At 39.7% G+C, this 20,208-nt stretch overlaps 1 protein-coding gene across 1 annotated transcript in view; it reads right to left on the reverse strand.

Annotated features, from left to right (window-relative positions):
- tjp1b (tight junction protein 1b) overlaps positions 1–20,208 on the reverse strand; it is a gene marked incomplete at both ends in the record, with an annotated part of 186,756 nt that overhangs the window by 21,800 nt on the left and 144,748 nt on the right. The window contains 6 exons of the mRNA XM_080736219.1: positions 1,461–1,624; positions 8,962–9,078; positions 10,222–10,471; positions 11,212–11,309; positions 11,886–11,986; positions 13,867–14,077. Coding sequence (XP_080592345.1) covers positions 1,461–1,624; positions 8,962–9,078; positions 10,222–10,471; positions 11,212–11,309; positions 11,886–11,986; positions 13,867–14,077 — 941 coding nt within the window. The remainder of the gene's footprint in view (positions 1–1,460; positions 1,625–8,961; positions 9,079–10,221; positions 10,472–11,211; positions 11,310–11,885; positions 11,987–13,866; positions 14,078–20,208) is intronic.

Here is a 20,208-nt window from a genome sequence, read left to right on the forward strand (position 1 = left end):
ATTACAGGCATTTTACTTATGTTTTAGTGAGGAATAGCTTCAGTTAAAAAGTGAGATGTTGTTCGTCCAGACGCTGGAATTTCAACTTCTCTGGGAGGTGTGAATGTCAGCCTCTGTGGGGGGTATTTATATGCAAATATCGTACTAAACAATAGGATGTAATGGTGATGTTGATGTGAAAAAAGAACAGGAAAACTAAAAATGATTTAAAACATGTTGCCAAAAAGCAACGCTGGGCCTTGCAGGGTTAAAGGTAGGGTAAGAGATTTCACTTAAAGGAGTAGTTCACCCCCAAAATGACTTGTTTTATAGTGAATCATGACCATACAACCTTAGTTTCTATGAAAAGAACATTTTGAAAATCACTAAACAAAGGCTAGTTATTAAATGTACTATATCAAATAATGTAATATTAAAACATGTTTTCACATAGGATCAAAGGCTTGGTTCAAGGCTTAACATAATTGTTGTAAATATTTTTGTAAAAGTCTATGGGGAAAATGAATGGGGAATATTAAGTGGCACCAGGAAACCACTTCCGCTGCGACGCTCTATAGGTGAACTGTTTACAGTAAAAGGCTTGTTGTTTTTACCTCTGCTGGTCGTATGAACAGAATAAAACATGTTTCTACCTCTACTGGTCGTATGAACAGAATAAAACATGTTGTTTCTACTTCTACTGGTCGTATGAACAGAATAAAACATGTTTTTACCTCTACTGGTCGTATGAACAGAATAAAACATGTTTTTACCTCTACTGGTCGTATGAACAGAATAAAACATGTTGTTACCTCTACTGGTCGTATGAACAGAATAAAACATGTTTTTACCTCTACTGGTCGTATGAACAGAATAAAACATGTTTTTACCTCTGCTGGTCGTATGAACAGAATAAAACATGTTTTTACCTCTGATGGTCGTATGAACAGAATAAAACATGTTTTTACCTCTACTGGTCGTATGAACAGAATAAAACATGTTTTTACCTCTACTGGTCGTATGAACAGAATAAAACATGTTTTTACCTCTACTGGTCGTATGAACAGAATAAAACATGTTTTTACCTCTACTGGTCGTATGAACAGAATAAAACATGTTGTTACCTCTACTGGTCGTATGAACAGAATAAAACATGTTTCTACCTCTACTGGTCGTATGAAATGAATAAAACATGTTTTTACCTCTACTGGTCGTATGAAATGAATAAAACATGTTGTTTCTACCTCTACTAGTCGTATGAACAGAATAAAACATGTTTCTACCTCTACTGATCGTATGAACAGAATAAAACATGTTTTTACCTCTACTGGTCGTATGAACAGAATAAAACATGTTTTTACCTCTGCTGGTCGTATGAACAGAATAAAACATGTTGTTTTTACCTCTACTGGTCGTATGAACAGAATAAAACATGTTTTTACCTCTACTGGTCGTATGAACAGAATAAAACATGTTTTTACCTCTGCTGGTCGTATGGCGCCCACTGCTGGTTGTAGTGAGGCGCAGCGCGGCTGTCGTAGTGCAGGTGGGAGGAGTCAAAGCCCAGCCCCTCCCCCTGCTGCCCGTAGCTGGACGACGTCTTCAGACCCTGGAGGGCTCTGATTGGCTCCTCCTTCTGGTACATCTGGAACACACATGACATCATCATGACGTCATCATGACCTCATTGTGACGTCATCATGATGACAGCGTCACTTTCACTTTGTCAAGGCAACACTTTACAGATTTGACCACTTGAACCCTAGACATAGAAAGTAGGGCTTTAACAACTTGTGATTTTTGCAAGTCGACTCGACTCAGTAAAAAAGTTGAGTTGAAGTCGACTTTATCATTTGATGACGTCATCACATCACACACGACCCCCCATTTATTTTGTGGGGTCCCCAGATGATTAACTTAATGTGAAACATTGTTTTCTCACTCAACAGTAAGCAAACCAACATAAAGTTTAAGTGTATAGAGGGTATCTGCACATTTCTAAAGTGACAATTTAAGGCGATGCGAGGCGTTGTGAGCATGTAGATCTGCTATTTTCACAATAGAAAGTACTACTTTTTTTTTAAACTTATACTTTCGACTTTCTCTAGTGGGAGTCGACTTGTTTAATGAAGTCGACTTGTCGACTTTTTGGTTAATGCCCTAATAGAAAGGTAGAGCCTCCTCTGGCTGTGGAGAGCTGGTAAAAAAGGACTGGCAACTTTTACGGAATTCTTCCACGTGTCACAGAAAGGGAAGTTCAGTTGGCCAATCAGAGGCAGGACTCCCTCTTTCCCAGAGGCACTTGCTGTGGCAATGTAAACGTTTGTCTCCTCATGCCAATAAAGCTCCTTGAATTTGAATTTAGGTCCCAGAAAAAAACACACTGTGATTGGCCAGTATTCACTTTGAGTGGCAGCGAGCCTTTCTTTTTTTACCAGTCGCTCCAACGAACTGCAGCGGCGGATCTAGCTTTTTATTGCGACCGTCAGGTTGCAGTTACTGTCAAAACCTCGACCAGCTGTCCGTCTGTCTTTTCACCTAATTCAGAGATAAAGCCCTGTTTATGTTTCAGAGTAGAATGGAAAGCAATGTAAGCAGCCTCCGCTATTTTCTCCCTCTCCCTGTCTCTCTCTCTGCTACGGGGTGACGTTTGGACTCGGGTCATTCAGAGGGCAGGCAGCTGCACGTATAGTTAAGCCTTTGTTGTCTTGTCTCTCAACGAGATAACTCCTTTTGGCAGGGCGACACCTAGTGGCCTTAACTCGTCACTGAACGAGTTTGGCTCCCCAAGTGTTAACATGGATCTGTCCCATTTAGCGCCACCTTCAGGCCAATTTTTTAAAACACATTTTTGGACACTACTCCTACAGATTTTGCCCTAAAATCACGCAAATCACTACACAGTATTTCTACACTCATGTCATCAACATGGATCTGTCCCATATAGCGCCACCTTCAGGCCAATTTTTCTCCAAACACATTTTTGGACACTGCTCCTACAGATCTTGCCCTAAAATCACGCAAATCGGTACACAGTATGTCTACACTCATCTCATCAATATGGATCTGTCCCATATAGCGCCACCATCAGGCCGATTTTTTCAAACACATTTTTCGACACTGCTCCTACAGATTTTGGCCTAAAATCACGCTGCGACCTGGCGGTCGCTTATCTCCCGATTAGGGAGTCTTACTGGTTTTATATATGTGACCTGAACCCTAGTCTGTATACTGGAGTAACATTTGAACCAGTCTTTATACTGGGGTAACATTTGAACCAGTCTGTATACTGGGGTAACATTTGAACCAGTCTGTATACTGGGGTAACATTTGGACCCTACAGTCTGTATACTGGGGTAACATTTGAACCAGTCTGTATACTGGGGTAACATTTGGACCAGTCTGTATACTGGGGTAACATTTGGACCCTACAGTATGTATACTGGGGTAACATTTGCACCCTACAGTCTGTATACTGGGGTAACATTTGAACCAGTCTGTATACTGGGGTAACATTTGAACCAGTCTGTATACTGGGGTAACATTTGGACCCTACAGTCTGTATACTGGGGTAACATTTGCACCCTACAGTCTGTATACTGGGGTAACATTTGAACCAGTCTGTATACTGGGGTAACATTTGAACCAGTCTGTATACTGGGGTAACATTTGGACCCTACAGTCTGTATACTGGGGTTACATTTGAACCAGTCTGTATACTGGGGTAACATTTGGACCCTGCAGTCTGTATGCTGGGGTAACATTTGAACCAGTCTGTATACTGGGGTTACATTTGAACCAGTCTGTATACTGGGGGGGTAACATTTGAACCCTACAGTCTGTATACTGGGGTAACATTTGAACCCTACAGTCTGTATACTGGGGTAACATTTGAACCAGTCTGTATACTGGGGTAACATTTGGACCCTGCAGTCTGTATACTGGGGTAACATTTGAACCAGTCTGTATACTGGGGTAACATTTGGACCCTGCAGTCTGTATACTGGGGTAACATTTGGCGTAGAATAGCAGATCTACAAGCTCACGACACCGTGGCTGTTGAGCTTGTAAGTCAAAGATATCTAGTGTGAAAACAAGAACAGGGCCGAGCAGAGAGCCCTGTGGAACTCCATGGCTGAACAATGATCTGACATTCAGAGCATTTTTCTGTTTTTACAACACTGCTTTCTATTGTTTTAGTGATTTTAACGATTTTGATTTGCTTGCATGCCCCCAGGTCGCAAATGTGTCTTTTTAGACACAATAAGCCCATTCCCAAGATGCACTGCAATCTTTCATGGGCAGATGTGACTTATGGGGGCTGGTGTAAATAGTAACAAAGAAACTACCAGCTTATTGTGTCTTAAAAAGACATATTTAGTCACTTGTACGCATGTCCCCACCCTCTGATATCAAAATACTAAAATGGCTAAAACAATTGAAAGCAATAGTCAATAGATGAAAGCATTTTAACACTCATATTTTCTTTTCTCTAATTACAATCTTTAATATGAATCCTTGTTGTAAAAAGGGTTGGTCGTCCTTTAAATAAACAAGAGGTGAAAGGTCAAGTTATTTCCCAACGAAGCCAGATTGAGAACAGATCAAATGAGGGCAGTTATCTTAACTTATCTTATCAGACAGTAACATTAAACAACCGATTCATTCATTAAATAAACACATATCATTAAATAAACACATATCATTAAATAAACACATATCAGAGTGCAATACAACAAGCAAAATAAAATAAAATAAATCAGTTCAGATGCTCATTTGAACAAGATGCCTTTCAGGAATTATGATTCATATCCACACACACACACACACACACACACACACACACACACACACACACACACACACACACACACACACACACACACACACACACACACACACAGTGAAAGGCCTCATTTCAAACCTTGAGAGAATGCAGCACTGCTATTGGTCGGTCTCTACTCATGGCAGCCAATGGAAGAAACGTGATTGGTGGAACAGAACCGCTGCTACCAAACACAGTGCAGTGATTGGTCGGACAGAACAGAACTGCTGCTTCTGTGCGTTTGATTGGTCCATATGGGCTGCAGCTCATGATTGGTCCATATGGGCTGCAGCTCATGATTGGTCCATATGGGCTGCAGCTCATGATTGGTCCATATGGGCTGCAGCTCATGATTGGTCCATATGGGCTGCAGCTCATGATTGGTCCATATGGGCTGCAGCTCATGATTGGTCCATATGGGCTGCAGCTCATGATTGGTCCATATGGGCTGCAGCTCATGATTGGTCCATATGGGCTGCAGCTCATGATTGGTCCATATGGGCTGCAGCTCATGATTGGTCCATATGGGCTGCAGCTCATGCAATCAGCATTCAGTGTGAATCTAAACCACTGCCTATCAGCATCACATCACTACACCCCCACTGCACTGGTTCTCAACCTGGTCAGGCCACGCCCCCCAACACAATCATACTTTAACTGGGGACCCCCAACACAATCATACTTTAACTGGGGACCCCCAAAACAATCATATTTTAACTGGGGACCCCCAAAACAATCATAATTTAACTGGGGACCCCCAAAACAATCATATTTTAACTGGGGACCCCCAAAACAAGCATATTTTAACTGGGGACCCCCAAAACACTCATATTTTTTAACTGGGGACCCCCAAAACAATCATATTTTAGTGGGACCCCCAAAACAATCATATTTTAACTGGGGACCCCCAAAACAATCATATTTTAACCGGGGACCCCCAACATAATCATATTTTAACTGGGGACCCCCCACCCTGGCGAGCACTAAGAGTTGAGGCATTACATTTTGTATAACACGGTTCTATTGTGAAAATAGCAGATCTACAAGCTCACAACGGAGTTCTAATGACTCAGACGTGGAGTCATTAATAATTACTATTAGGGGTGTAACGATACATTTTAATAGCGATACGATACATATCACGATACATGGTTGACGATACGATACATGGACGATATTGGTTCATTCATACGATACGATTCCGTTCAATGATTTTAAATCGATATAGTAACTATTTAGCAAAGAAATTAAATATGTGTGAAACGTGTCAATAGTGCAGGTTTTTAAGGGGGAAATATATTATTATGGATATAAATAAGTAAACGCTGTGATTCTCTAGCAAATACATGGACATTGTATTACAACACATGGTTGGACAAACAAAAATCAAAAGGTTATGATGTCAGATGTCATAGACATCATAGGACTTTCACATAACGAATAACTGAGTAAGCATGTTTGGGCTCTCACAGCATATCTCCATTCTGTTAGTGTGACATCACAGTGAAGCAATGTCAGCGCTGCAAACCCATTCTGTTAGAGTGGTTCCCCTGACATCACAGTGACGTCAGAGCATGATGTCAGAGCATCAAACCCATAGAACCACAGTGTCAGGCGTTACAGACAGACAGACATACATACGAACAAGCTGTGACCGTCCACATACTAATCTGCGACCTATGGTCGCAATAACAGCTGTCAATGTGAAGTAAGCCTGGTGTGTTCCGTGCTGCTGTGAACGCCAACACGTCGTAGAGAATGAGATCTGTGTGAATCTCTTGGAAAAGTGAAGATATGTTTTACTAAATTTCTGTTCTCAAAACTATATGAAACACTGAACAGGTGACTACCAAATAAGGTCACTGCGTTTTCTACAGTGTTGGGTATCGTTACTTTTCATAGTAACTCGTTAGGTTACATTCGTTACTGAATTGAAAAACTAATCCGTTAAGTTACTGCGTTACCCACTGAGAAAGGTAACTTGTTAGGTTACTTTTTCCGTTACCGACCATTAAAACCCACCTGCGAGGAAGTTTGGTAAACATAAAATAGAGTGCAGTCTAGCGGATTGTTGTGGCTGACAGCTGTGTGTGGCTGCGTGCAGCTTGTAATGACACTGCTCTATCCTTTCACCAGTAAATCCAACAATAGTGTGAATGTGAATCCTTCCACAGCCTTACTAAAGGTCTTCTCTCAAGCCCTGCCATGTCGTGCGCAACTGTAAATTAATGTAAACAAGACACGCACAAATACGTTCTCCTTATGTTGTTAGATGATCGTGGGTGACCCTGTGTTACACCAAATTTCGTAACCTGCCTCAAACTGTAGAATGACATTGCAACCAACACAGACTGCAACACATTTCTGGTCGGTCACCCTTTTCCGTGTAAAAATGCAGGCCATGCAAGCATGCATGCATCCTCAGTCAGCTAGGCTCCTCTGACAGAGAGATGGAGCTCATTCATTCAGGAAACAGCGCAAATGTGTCAGATGGATTATTTTTCCTTTGTGGCAACAGAAAGAACAGGGAATTCTAGGTCTTAAATACCTAATTAACTACGTTATTTTTTGGGAAATGTAACTGGTAACGATCCTGCTATATTGCAAAAGTAACTTGTTAAATTACTCCGTTACCACCAAACCTAACAAGGTTATGTAACCACTGGTGGAGAATAATAGAATATATTATTATATTTATAATGGAATATTAACCCTGCAAGGCCCAGCGTTGCTTTTTGGCAACATTTTTTAAATCATTTTTAAAAAAATGTTATAGTTAGTTTTCCTGTTCTTTTTTCACATTAAGATCACCATTAAATCCTATTGTTTAGTATTACAATGCCATTGGCCACGATATTTGCATATAAATACCCCCCACAGAGGCCGACATTCACACCTCCCAGAGAAGTTGAAATTCTAGCGTTTGGACGAACAACTTCTCACTTTTTAACTGAAGCTATTTCTCACTAAAACACAAGTAAAATGCCTGTAATATATTTTTTCGTGATCATTAGAATGTCTAGAACATGTACATATGTTATTATTGTGATAAATATCCCCAAAATGCAAATTAGAGCATGATTTCTGAGTTATGATTTATGGCTATAAAACCTTACAAAAACACTATTAATTTTTTAACATTACATTTTCCTGTGATTAGGACTCCTACAACAGTATCTGATTTTTAAAAAAAAGAAAAAATTGGCCAGGAGAAATTAATTCGGTTCTTGCAGGGTTAAGCATTCTAGGGCAAGAGTAGTTCTGATGGCAGAATAATATAATATATTATTATATTAATATTCTAGGGCTACAGTCGTTCTGATGGAAGAATAATAGAATATATTATTATGTTTATATTCTAGGGCTACTGTAGTTCTGATGGAAGAATAATATAATATATTATTATGTTTATATTCTAGGGCTACTGTAGTTCTGATGGAAGAATAATATAATATATTATTATATTTATATTCTAGGGCTACAGTCGTTCTGATGGCAGAATAATAGAATATATTATTATGTTTATATTCTAGGGCTACTGTAGTTCTGATGGCAGAATAATATAATATATTATTATATTTATATTCTAGGGCTACTGTAGTTCTGATGGAAGAATAATATAATATATTATTATATTTATATTCTAGGGCTACTGTAGTTTTGATGGCAGAATAATAGAATATATTATTATATTAATATTCTAGGGCTACTGTAGTTCTGATGGCAGAATAATAGAATATATTATTATATTTATATTCTAGGGCTACTGTAGTTCTGATGGCAGAATAATAGAATATATTATTATATTAATATTCTAGGGCTACTGTAGTTCTGATGGCAGAATAATAGAATATATTATTATATTAATATTCTAGGGCAACAGTCGTTCTGATGGCAGAGAGCTGAAGCTGAAAGGACCCATGCTGGGTCCCCGGCCCTGATGTTGAGAACCAGTGGCGAGGGGGGGGGCATGCATAAAGCGTGTTGTGACAAACAGGCAAGAAAGAAAAAGCAGCAGGCTTTGGGGTCCCCCCCCCCCCCCCCACCCCGGGGCCCGCCCCCAGTCAGAGGGGCCCGGTTGATTGGCTGGCAGGCAGGCAGCAGGGTGGGTGGGGCCTGGATATGATTGGCAGGCAGCAGGGTGGGTGGGCGGGTACCTTTGGTTCGTGTGGCGGGGGCGGGGCTAGCTCGGGGGCGGGGCTAAGTGGAGGAGGAGGAGGATCAGGGGGCGGGGCCTCCTCCTGAAGGGCGGGGGGCGTGGCCGCCTCGTCTCGCTGTGGAGCATCGTTAAGAAGACATTCACAACATTCAACCAATCAGCAGGCTGTATTCCTGTGGTTGAGACATTCACAACATTCAACCAATCAGCAGGCTGTATTCCTGTGGTTGAGACGTTCACAACATTCAACCAATCAGCAGGCTGTATTCCTGTGGTTGAGACGTTCACAACATTCAACACGTCCAGGAGGGGGCGCTGTCTCGTCCACAGACCAGTTAACTGTTGCCAAGGTTACCAGGTAAACAGGTGCTGTGGTAGCGGCTGGTGAGTGAAAACACTACATATCCCATCATGCAACTCATCACTGATCCAAAGAAACGTCTTTATCTGGGAGTTTATTTCCAAAACGCCAAGAAGGCCGAGAAGCGCTCTTTTTCACACTTGACCGTGACGGGAGGCTGCGACCGAATGTAAACAAACTGGCGTCCATTTTAAAATGGTCAGATTACACAACAGTTTCGGGGCTCTTCAAAATAAAGCATAAGTGATTGACAGCTCTCTACAGCACATAGAAATACCAAAACAATGGCAGACAAAAAAAGGCAAAGAAGTTTATGGTTAAGGCAAATAAGTCTAAAGGGATTTCACCAAAAAGGTCCTTGCGGTCTATTTTACGGTTCCACTGGGATCCCATCGGGGTCTTGAGTATTCATTTCATCACCATGTAAAGTAAAAAAATATGCGAATCGATTAGTTTAGTCCCGCTAGTTAGAGTAAAAGATGGACATACCAAACCATCCCAAAATAATGGAAATAATGAAAATGCTGCAGTTCTCATTAATGGCCTAGAAGGTGGCGCTAGTCGCTAGTTTGAAGCCCCAGGAATCTCACTTCCGGGTCCTTTTTCAGCCTTAGTAAATTACATTAGTAAACTTTTTATTAACACTTTATTATCTTAAATCGCTAGTTTAAAGTATTCTTTAAAGCATCGTGATTTGTTTCTAAGGTAAGCATTTAAATATGTTACCATGCGCGACAGCACCGTATAAACGCAGCAACATGTAAGCATTAGAACACCCTTAATGCTGGCAACACAACACCATGGTTAGCGTAGCTTTAGAAGATGTAGACAACATGAAGTCCATCTGAACCGCTCAGAATAATAAACAACAAACATCAAGACGCATCCGTTGTTTACCTGCTGCGGAGCGGCGGCCATCTTGAAGCCGGCGGGGTCCACGATGTGATTGGCCGGCTCGGGCTGGGTGGGCGGGTGCTGCTGGTACCCGGGGTACCCGGGGGAGGAGTCCTGGGCGACGGGCTCGGAGGAGCGGGTGATGGCCGGCTCGCTGGGCGGCCCCACCTCGTCGTTCAGAGTCTCGTCCAGCTCCTGGTCCGTGTAGGCTCCGCCCTCTGTGTCCGTGTCCTCGTAGTCAGAGGTGTGGCGGCTGTGGGTGGAGGAAGTAACTATTATGATTGGACTACAACCACCCTAAGGACTACGCATACAACCACCCCAAGGACTACAAATACAACCACCCCAAGGACTACAAATACAACCACCACAAGGACTACAAATACAACCACCCCAAGGACTACAAATACAACCACCCCAAGGACTACAAATACAACCACCACAAGGACTACAAATACAACCACCCTAAGGACTACAAATACAACCACCCCAAGGACTACAAATACAACCACCCCAAGGACTACAAATACAACCACCCCAAGGACTACAAATACAACCACCCCAAGGACTACAAATACAACCACCCCAAGGACTACAAATACAACCACCCCAAGGACTACAAATACAACCACCACAAGGACTACAAATACAACCACCCTAAGGACTACAAATACAACCACCCCAAGGACTACAAATACAACCACCCCAAGGACTACAAATACAACCACCCTAAAGACTACAAATACAACCACCCCAAGGACTACAAATACAACCACCACAAGGACTACAAATACAACCACCCTAAGGACTACGCAAACAACCACCCCAAGGTTTTCTCATGCCAATAAAGCTCCTTTGAATTGAATGAGATAATATTGTATTGTAATATATTACCTGTCAGTAGTAATATATTACCTGTCAGTAGTAATAGATTACCTGTCAGTAGATTACCTGTCAGTATTAATAGATTACCTGTCAGTAGTAATAGATTACCTGTCAGTGGAGTACATAGAGTACTCGCTACCAGGAGCAGAAAGGTATGACAGGCGGTCATCATGGATGTCCAGGTCGTCTTCTGGAGCGCCGTCCGCCTGACGAGAAGAAAACTGTTACCTTATGTTAGAATAATACGATATGATAATGAGAATATATGATAATGATACGATACGATACGATACGATACGATACGATACGATACTGATATTAAAACTCATTAACTGCCAAGGCCTGAGTTTCCCAAGTTATTCCCGATGTCTTAATGTCAGGCCCGAGTTTATATAAATTAGATTAGATTAAAAACAACCCAAAAGTGCCCCAAAGGGCCTAAGTGCCTCAACGACAGTGCTTCTGGTTTGGGACCAGATCTGCATTTCTGGGGGCGGGACAACCACAGAGTTATAATAAGTATAGAGAGGGCACCAGATATCCCCGCCCGTCCACTTGCATTGAGCTGCTCACCCAGCGCATGAAGCGTACTTCCGTGTTTGGAAACACCTCGGGTAACGTGACGTGGTGGGGCTTAAGTGACTAGTTTTGCATCATCGAGTTTGTTCATGTATGCTCTGGGGCTCCAATTCATGAACGAGCACTTCCGCTATGAAGGCGCAGTCAATACCAAGAATCCTAGATGGTGGGGTCATTAGGGTGGGGTTAGGGGTCATACATACCTTTCCCTCTGACACCCAGACCAGCTGGTTCTGCTGCTGTTGGATGGTCTCCTTCAGAGCGCCGTACCAGCCGTCATTCATGTTGTTCATGTTGATGGTGGCTGAGGAAGACATTTACATACATGTTACTGGTACATACAGGTTACTGGTACATACATGTTACTGGTACATACATGTTACTGGTACATACATGGTACATGGTACATACATGTTACGGGTACATACATGGTACATGGTACATACATGGTACATGGTACATACATGTTACTGGTACATATTATAAACTTTATTACAGGCTCAAGGCCCACAGGGTAGATGTGGTATATGGTACATACATGTTACTGGTACATACAGGTTACTGGTACATACATGTTACTGGTACATACATGTTACTGGTACATACATGTTACTGGTACATACATGGTACATGGTACATACATGTTACTGGTACATACATGGTACATACATGTTACTGGTACATACATGGTACATGGTACATACATGTTGCTGGTACATACATGGTACATGGTACATACATGTTACTGGTACATACATGTTACTGGTACATACATGTTACTGGTACATACATGTTACTGGTACATACATGTTACATGGTACATACATGTTACTGGTACATACATGGTACATGGTACATACATGTTACTGGTACATACATGGTACATGGTACATACATGTTACTGGTACATACATGGTACATGGTACATACATGGTACATGGTACATATATGTTACTGGTACATACATGTTACTGGTACATACATGTTACTGGTACATACATGGTATATACATGGTGCATGGTACATACATGGTACATACATGGTACATGGTACATACATGTTACTGGTACATACATGGTACATGGTACATACATGTTACTGGTACATACATGTTACTGGTACATACATGTTACTGGTACATACATGGTACATGGTACATACATGTTACTGGTACCTACATGGTACATGGTACATACATGGTACATGGTACATACATGGTAAATACATGTTACATGGTACATACATGTTACATGGTACATACATGGTACATACATGGTACATACATGTTACATACATGGTACATACATGGTACATACATGTTACATACATGGTACATACATGTTACATACATGGTACATACATGGTACATACATGTTACATACATGGTACATACATGTTACATACATGGTACATACATGGTACATACATGTTACATACATGGTACATACATGGTACATACATGGTACATACATGTTACATACATGGTACATACATGGTACATACATGGTACATACATGTTACATGGTACATACATGGTACATACATGGTACATGGTACATACATGGTAAATACATGGTACATACATGGTACATACATGTTACATGGTACATACATGGTACATGGTACATACATGGTACATGGTACATACATGGTACATACATGGTACATGGTACATACATGTTACATGACATGTTGGACCCAGATGTCCATCTCCAACCTCCCACTCCTCTCCAAGCTGCTGGAGAGAGCAGTCAACACCACCTCAACAACAAGAAGCCTGTTTTCCACTCGGCTCACAGCACTGAGACACTAACCCTAACCCTAACCCTAACCCTAACCAGCACTGAGACAGCACTGGTCAGTCAGGGTCACTAACGACCTCCTCAATGCTCCCCCTCCCTCCTCATCCTCCTGGACCTCACTGCAGCCTTCGACAAAATGGGTCACACCATCCTCCTAAACCACCGGACTCTGTGACAACCTGGACTGGTTCCGGTCGGATCTGACCGGAAGATCTGAGTGTGTCTCATTGGGAGCTGCTTAATCCCAGACCCAACCCGTCACCTGTGGCTTCCCCCAAGGATCTGTACTTGGCGCCCACCCTATTCACCCTGTACATGCTCCCCCTTGGCCGTGTGTGTCACAACTCAACATTATTATAATAATGATATAATGATGACTCACTGGTGAAGAGGTGGTGGTTGTTCTTCCTCAGTTTGATGGCTCTCTCGTAGAGTTTCCGGGCGCTCTTCCTGGACTCCACGCACAGCCTGGTCCTCATGTTCTTCACACCCTGCTTGTTGTCCGGATTGAGGAACACCACGATGGGATACCACTGGGCGTAGTTCAGCCTGTCCACCGCGTTGGGCGTGATGTCCAGAACCGCATGCTTGTCCTGCAGCGGGGGAGCATCAGATTACATTTAACTAAACTATATCACCAATAGATTACATTTAACTAAACTATATCACCATTAGATTACATTTAACTAAAACTATATCACCATTAGATTACATTTAACTAAACTATATCACCATTAGATTACATATAACTAAACTATATCACCATTAGATTGCATTTAACTAAAATTATATCACCATTAGATTACATTTAACTAAACTATATCACCATTAGATTACATTTAACTAAACTACATCACCATTAGATTACATTTAACTAAACTATATCACCATTAGATTACATTTAACTAAACTATATCACCATTAGATTACATTTAACTAAACTATATCACCATTAGATTACATTTAACTAAACTATATCACCATTAGATTGCATTTAACTAAAACTATATCACCATTAGATTACATTTAACTAAACTATATCACCATTAGATTACATTTAACTAAACTATATCACCATTAGATTGCATTTAACTAAACTATATCACCATTAGATTACATTTAACTAAACTATATCACCAGGGACCATTAGATTACATTTAACTAAACTATATCACCATCAGATTACATTTAACTAAACTACATCACCATTAGATTACATTTAACTAAACTATATCACCATTAGATTATATTTAACTAAACTATATCACCATTAGATTATATTTAACTAAACTATATCACCATTAGATTACATTTAACTAAACTACATCACCATTAGATTACATTTAACTAAACTATATCACCATTAGATTACATTTAACTAAAACTATATCACCATTAGATTACATATAACTAAAACTATATCACCATTAGATTACATTTAACTAAACTATATCACCATTAGATTACATTTAACTAAACTATATCACCATTAGATTACATTTAACTAAACTATATCACCATTAGATTACATTTAACTAAACTATATCACCATTAGATTGCATTTAACTAAAACTATATCACCATTAGATTACATTTAACTAAACTATATCACCATTAGATTACATTTAACTAAACTATATCACCATTAGATTGCATTTAACTAAACTATATCACCATTAGATTACATTTAACTAAACTATATCACCAGGGACCATTAGATTACATTTAACTAAACTATATCACCATCAGATTACATTTAACTAAACTACATCACCATTAGATTACATTTAACTAAACTATATCACCATTAGATTATATTTAACTAAACTATATCACCATTAGATTATATTTAACTAAACTATATCACCATTAGATTACATTTAACTAAACTACATCACCATTAGATTACATTTAACTAAACTATATCACCATTAGATTACATTTAACTAAAACTATATCACCATTAGATTACATATAACTAAAACTATATCACCATTAGATTACATTTAACTAAACTATATCACCATTAGATTACATTTAACTAAACTAGAAAAGAAAATTTCTAAGAAATTTAAGTGTGCCTGCAGCTTGCTAAGTCTGTGCAACCTTGTGTAGCAGTTGGTGTTAGCATTAGCGTTACATTTTTTAACATTAGCATTTTTTGCATAAGCTTTAACATTATGGTTCTTCATATGACACCACCCACATGTCTGTACGACAAACAGATCACGAGATAAAGGGTCACTTCCTGTTTGGTGAGGGGCACTTCCTGTTTGGCGAAATAGGCCCCAATTAAGGTTAATGACTCTTAATCAAGTCATTTGATGACACCCACGCGTCTGTACGACAAACGGTTCACGAGATAAAGGGTCACTTCCTGTTTGGTAAGGGGCACTTCCTGTTTGACGAAATAGGCCCTAATTAAGGTTAAGGACTCTTATTCTTGTCATTTGACGCAACCCGCGCATCTGTACGACAAATCGTTCACGAGATCAAGGGTCACTTCCTGTTTGGTGAGGGGCACTTCCTGTTTGGCGAAATAGGCCCCAATTAAGGTCATGGACGATTAATGAATTAAAGCTGCAAGCAGCGATGACCGGGCCCTCGCAGCTCTACCCACGTCACACACGTGGGTCAGAAACCAAACAGGAAGGAAATCAGAAACAGGAAATCAGAAACCAAACAGGAAGTCAGCCATTTCGACTAATTAGTGGCGTTTTGGCACATTTTTGGCCGTTATCACGGGTCGCACTTTAACGACAGTTTTTTGAGAAAAAATTGTTTTGAGAAAAAAAAAGTTTTTTGAGAAAAAAAAAAGTTTTTTGAGAAAAAAAAAATTTGAGAGAAAATTTTTTTTTTGAGAAAAATAAATTTTTGAGAAAAAAAAAGTTTTTTGAGAAAAAAAAAAGTTTTTTGAGAAAAAAAAAAGTTTTTTGAGAAAAATAAATTTTTGAGAAAAAAAAAAGTTTTTTGAGAAAAAAAAAAGTTTTTTGAGAAAAAAAAATGTTTTGAGAAAAAAGATTTTTTGAGAAAAAAAGATTTTTGAGAAAAAAAGTTTTTTTGAGAGAAAAAACGTTTTTTGAGAAAAAAAGTTTTTTGAGAGAAAAAAAAAAATTGAGAAAAAAAATTTTTTTGAGAAAAAAACATTTTTGAGAGAAAACTCATTTTTGAGGAAAAACATTTTTGAGAAAAAATAATTTTTTGAGAAAAAAAAATGTATGACACCAGCCGCGAGTCTGTACGACAAACGGTTCATGAGTTATAGAGGCACTTCCTGTTTGGTGAAGGGCACTTCCTGTTTGGCGAAGGAAGCGTCAATTAAGGTTAAGGACTCTTAATCAAGTCATATGATACCAGCCACAACTCTGTACGATAAACGGTTCATGAGATGTAGAGGCACTTCCTGTTTGGCAAAGGGCACTTCCTGTTATAGAGGGGGCGGGGCTTAATCAATTACAGCTCATCAAGTATGGCAGAGTTATATGGCGCCAAAGTTTCTGTTTTTTTTTCCGAGACCGCCATTCAAAGTCAATGGGGGTTTTTGCACGAAGTTTTTTACGAATTACGTTGCCATGGTAACGCGGATCGGAAAGAAAAGTAATAGCACACCATTCCCGGCCGAGCCGCACATTTTGATGTATATATTGCGGGGGTGGCGTAAATCGTGCGGCAGTTATTACGTGCCGATATTTCCCCCATTCTAAGTCAATGGCGTTTTTGGGCGTCGTTTTTTGCGAATTACGTCGCAATGGTAACGCGGATCGGAAAGAAACGTAATAGCACCCCATTCCCGACCGAGACGCATGTTTTGATGTATATATTGCGGCGGTGGCGTGAATTGTGCGGCAGTTATTACGTGCCGAAATTTGTGGCACCGTCATTATTATTAAGTGTGCCTGCCATGCAACGCAATGGCAAAACACTTATTGTAATCCGCCATACTTAATTAAGTGTGCCTGCTATGCAATAGCAAAACACTTATTGTAATCCGCCATACTTAAGTCATTAATTAAGTCTTTCGCCACGAATTTCTGCACGTAATAACTGCCGCACAATTTACGCCACCGCCGCAATATATACATCAAAACGTGCGGCTCGGCCGGGAATAGGTTGCTATTACTTTTCTTTCCGATCCGCGTTACCATTGCGACGTAATTCGCAAAAAACGACGCCAAAAAACCCCATTGACTTAGAATGGGGGAAACTTCGGCACGTAATAACTGCCGCACGATTTACGCCACCCCCGCAATATATACATCAAAATGTGCGGCTCGGCCGGGAATGGTGTGCTATTACTTTTCTTTCCGATCCGCTTTACGATTGCGATGTAATCCGCAAAAAACAACGCCCAAAAACTCCATTGACTTTGAATGGGGGACTCCGAAAAAAACCCAGAAACTTTGGCGCCACATAACTCTGCCATACTTTTGCCTAGCAACGTCATTTAAAATGTAAAATGCTCACACAACTTTGGTCTTTTTCCGACCAATAGGGATGAGCTGTAATTGATTAAGCCCCGCCCCCTCTTTAACAGGAAGTGCCCTTCACCAAACAGGAAGTGCCTCTATAACTCATGAACCGTTTGTCGTACAGACTCGCGGCTGGTGTCATACCTTTTCTTTTTTTCTCAATTTTTTTTTCTCAAATTTTTTTTTTCTCAAATTTTTTTTTTCTCAATTTTTTTTCTCAAAATTTTTTTTCTCAAAAATTTTTTTTTCTCAATTTTTTTTTTCTCAATTTTTTTTTTCTCCAAATTTTTTTTTCTCAAAAAATTTTTTTCTCAAAAAATTTTTTTTCTCACATTTTTTTTTCTCAAAACATTTTTTTTCTCAAATTTTTTTTCTCAAAATTTTTTTTTCTCAAAATTTTTTTTCTCAAAATTTTTTTTTCTCAAATTTTTTTTTCTCAATTTTTTTTTTCTCAAATTTTTTTTTTCCCAGAAACTTTGGCGCCACATAACTCTGCCATACTTTTGCCTAGCAACGTCATTTAAAATGTAAAATGCTCACACAACTTTGGTCTTTTTCCGACCAATAGGGATAAGCTGTAATTGATTAAGCCCCGCCCCCTCTTTAACAGGAAGTGCCCTTCACCAAACAGGAAGTGCCTCTATAACTCATGAACCGTTTGTCGTACAGACTCGCGGCTGGTGTCATACCTTTTCTTTTTTTCTCAATTTTTTTTTCTCAAATTTTTTTTTTTCTCAATTTTTTTTTTCTCAAATTTTTTTTTTCTCAAATTTTTTTTTTCTCAAAATTTTTTTTCTCAAATTTTTTTTTTTCTCAAATTTTTTTTTCTCAATTTTTTTTTTCTCCAAATTTTTTTTTTCTCAAAAAATTTTTTTCTCAAAAAATTTTTTTCCTCACATTTTTTTTTCTCAAAATTTTTTTTTCTCAATTTTTTTTTTCTCAAATTTTTTTTCTCAATTTTTTTTTCTCAAATTTTTTTTTCTCACATTTTTTTTTCTCAAAATTTTTTTTTCTCACATTTTTTTTTTCAAAATTTCTTTTTCTCAAAAAAGTTTTTTTCTCAATTTTTTTTTTTCTCACAAAACAATTTTTTCTCAAAAAACTGTCGTTAAAGTGCGACCCGTCATAACGGCCAAAAATGCTCCAAAACGCCACTAATTAGTCGAAATGGCTGACTTCCTGTTTGGTTTCTGATTGGCTGCTGGCCTTGTGACGTGGGTAGAGCTGCGAGGGCCCGGTCATCGCTGCTTGCAGCTTTAATTCATTAATCGTCCATGACCTTAATTGGGGCCTATTTCGCCAAACAGGAAGTGCCCCTCACCAAACAGGAAGTGACCCTTGATCTCGTGAACCGTTTGTCATACAGACACGCGGGTTGCGTCAAATGAAATAACGCTAATGCTAACACCAACCGCTACACAAGGTTGCACAGACTTAGCGAGCTGCAGGCACACTTAAAATTTCTTAGAAATTTTCTCTTCTAGTTAATTAAGTCCATAGTTTCGCCACAAATTTCTGCACGTAATAACTGCCGCACAATTTACGCCACCCACGCAATATATACATCAAAACGTGCGGCTCGGCCGGGAATAGGTTGCTATTACTTTTCTTTCCGATCCGCGTTACCATTGCGACGTAATTCGCAAAAAACGACGCCCAAAAACCCCATTGACTTAGAATGGGGGAAATTTCGGCACTTAATAACTGCCGCACAATTTACGCCACCCCCGCAATATATACATCAAAATGTGCGGCTCGGCCGGGAATGGTGTGCTATTACTTTTCTTTCCGATCCGCGTTACCATGGCAACGTAATTCGTAAAAAACTACGCTCAAAAAACCCCATTGACTTTGAATGGGGGACTCCGAAAAAAAACCAGAAACTTTGGCGCCACATAACTCTGCCATACTTTTGCCTAGCAACGTGATTTAAACTTTAAAATGCACACACGACTTTGGTCTTTTTCCGGCCAATAGGGATGAGCTGTAATTGATTAAGCCCCGCCCCCTCTGTATTCCTATTGGCTGGGCTTAAACAGCCAATACTCCAGTTCACAGCATGGTACTGTCTTGAAACTTGGTGTCTGGACTTAAACGGCCAATAGGGACGTATTACTTAAGCCCCGCCCCTATTAAGCCCCACCCCTATCTTCCTATTGGCTGAGCTTTAAACGGCTATATCTCCAGTTTGCAGCATGGTACCGTCTCGAAACTTGCTGTGTGTACTTAGATGGCCAATAGGGATGAGCTGTAAT

The sequence above is a fragment of the Nannobrachium achirus genome (genome assembly GCF_963921795.1).
Source record: "Nannobrachium achirus genome assembly, chromosome: 11".
Lineage (NCBI taxonomy): Eukaryota > Metazoa > Chordata > Actinopteri > Myctophiformes > Myctophidae > Nannobrachium > Nannobrachium achirus.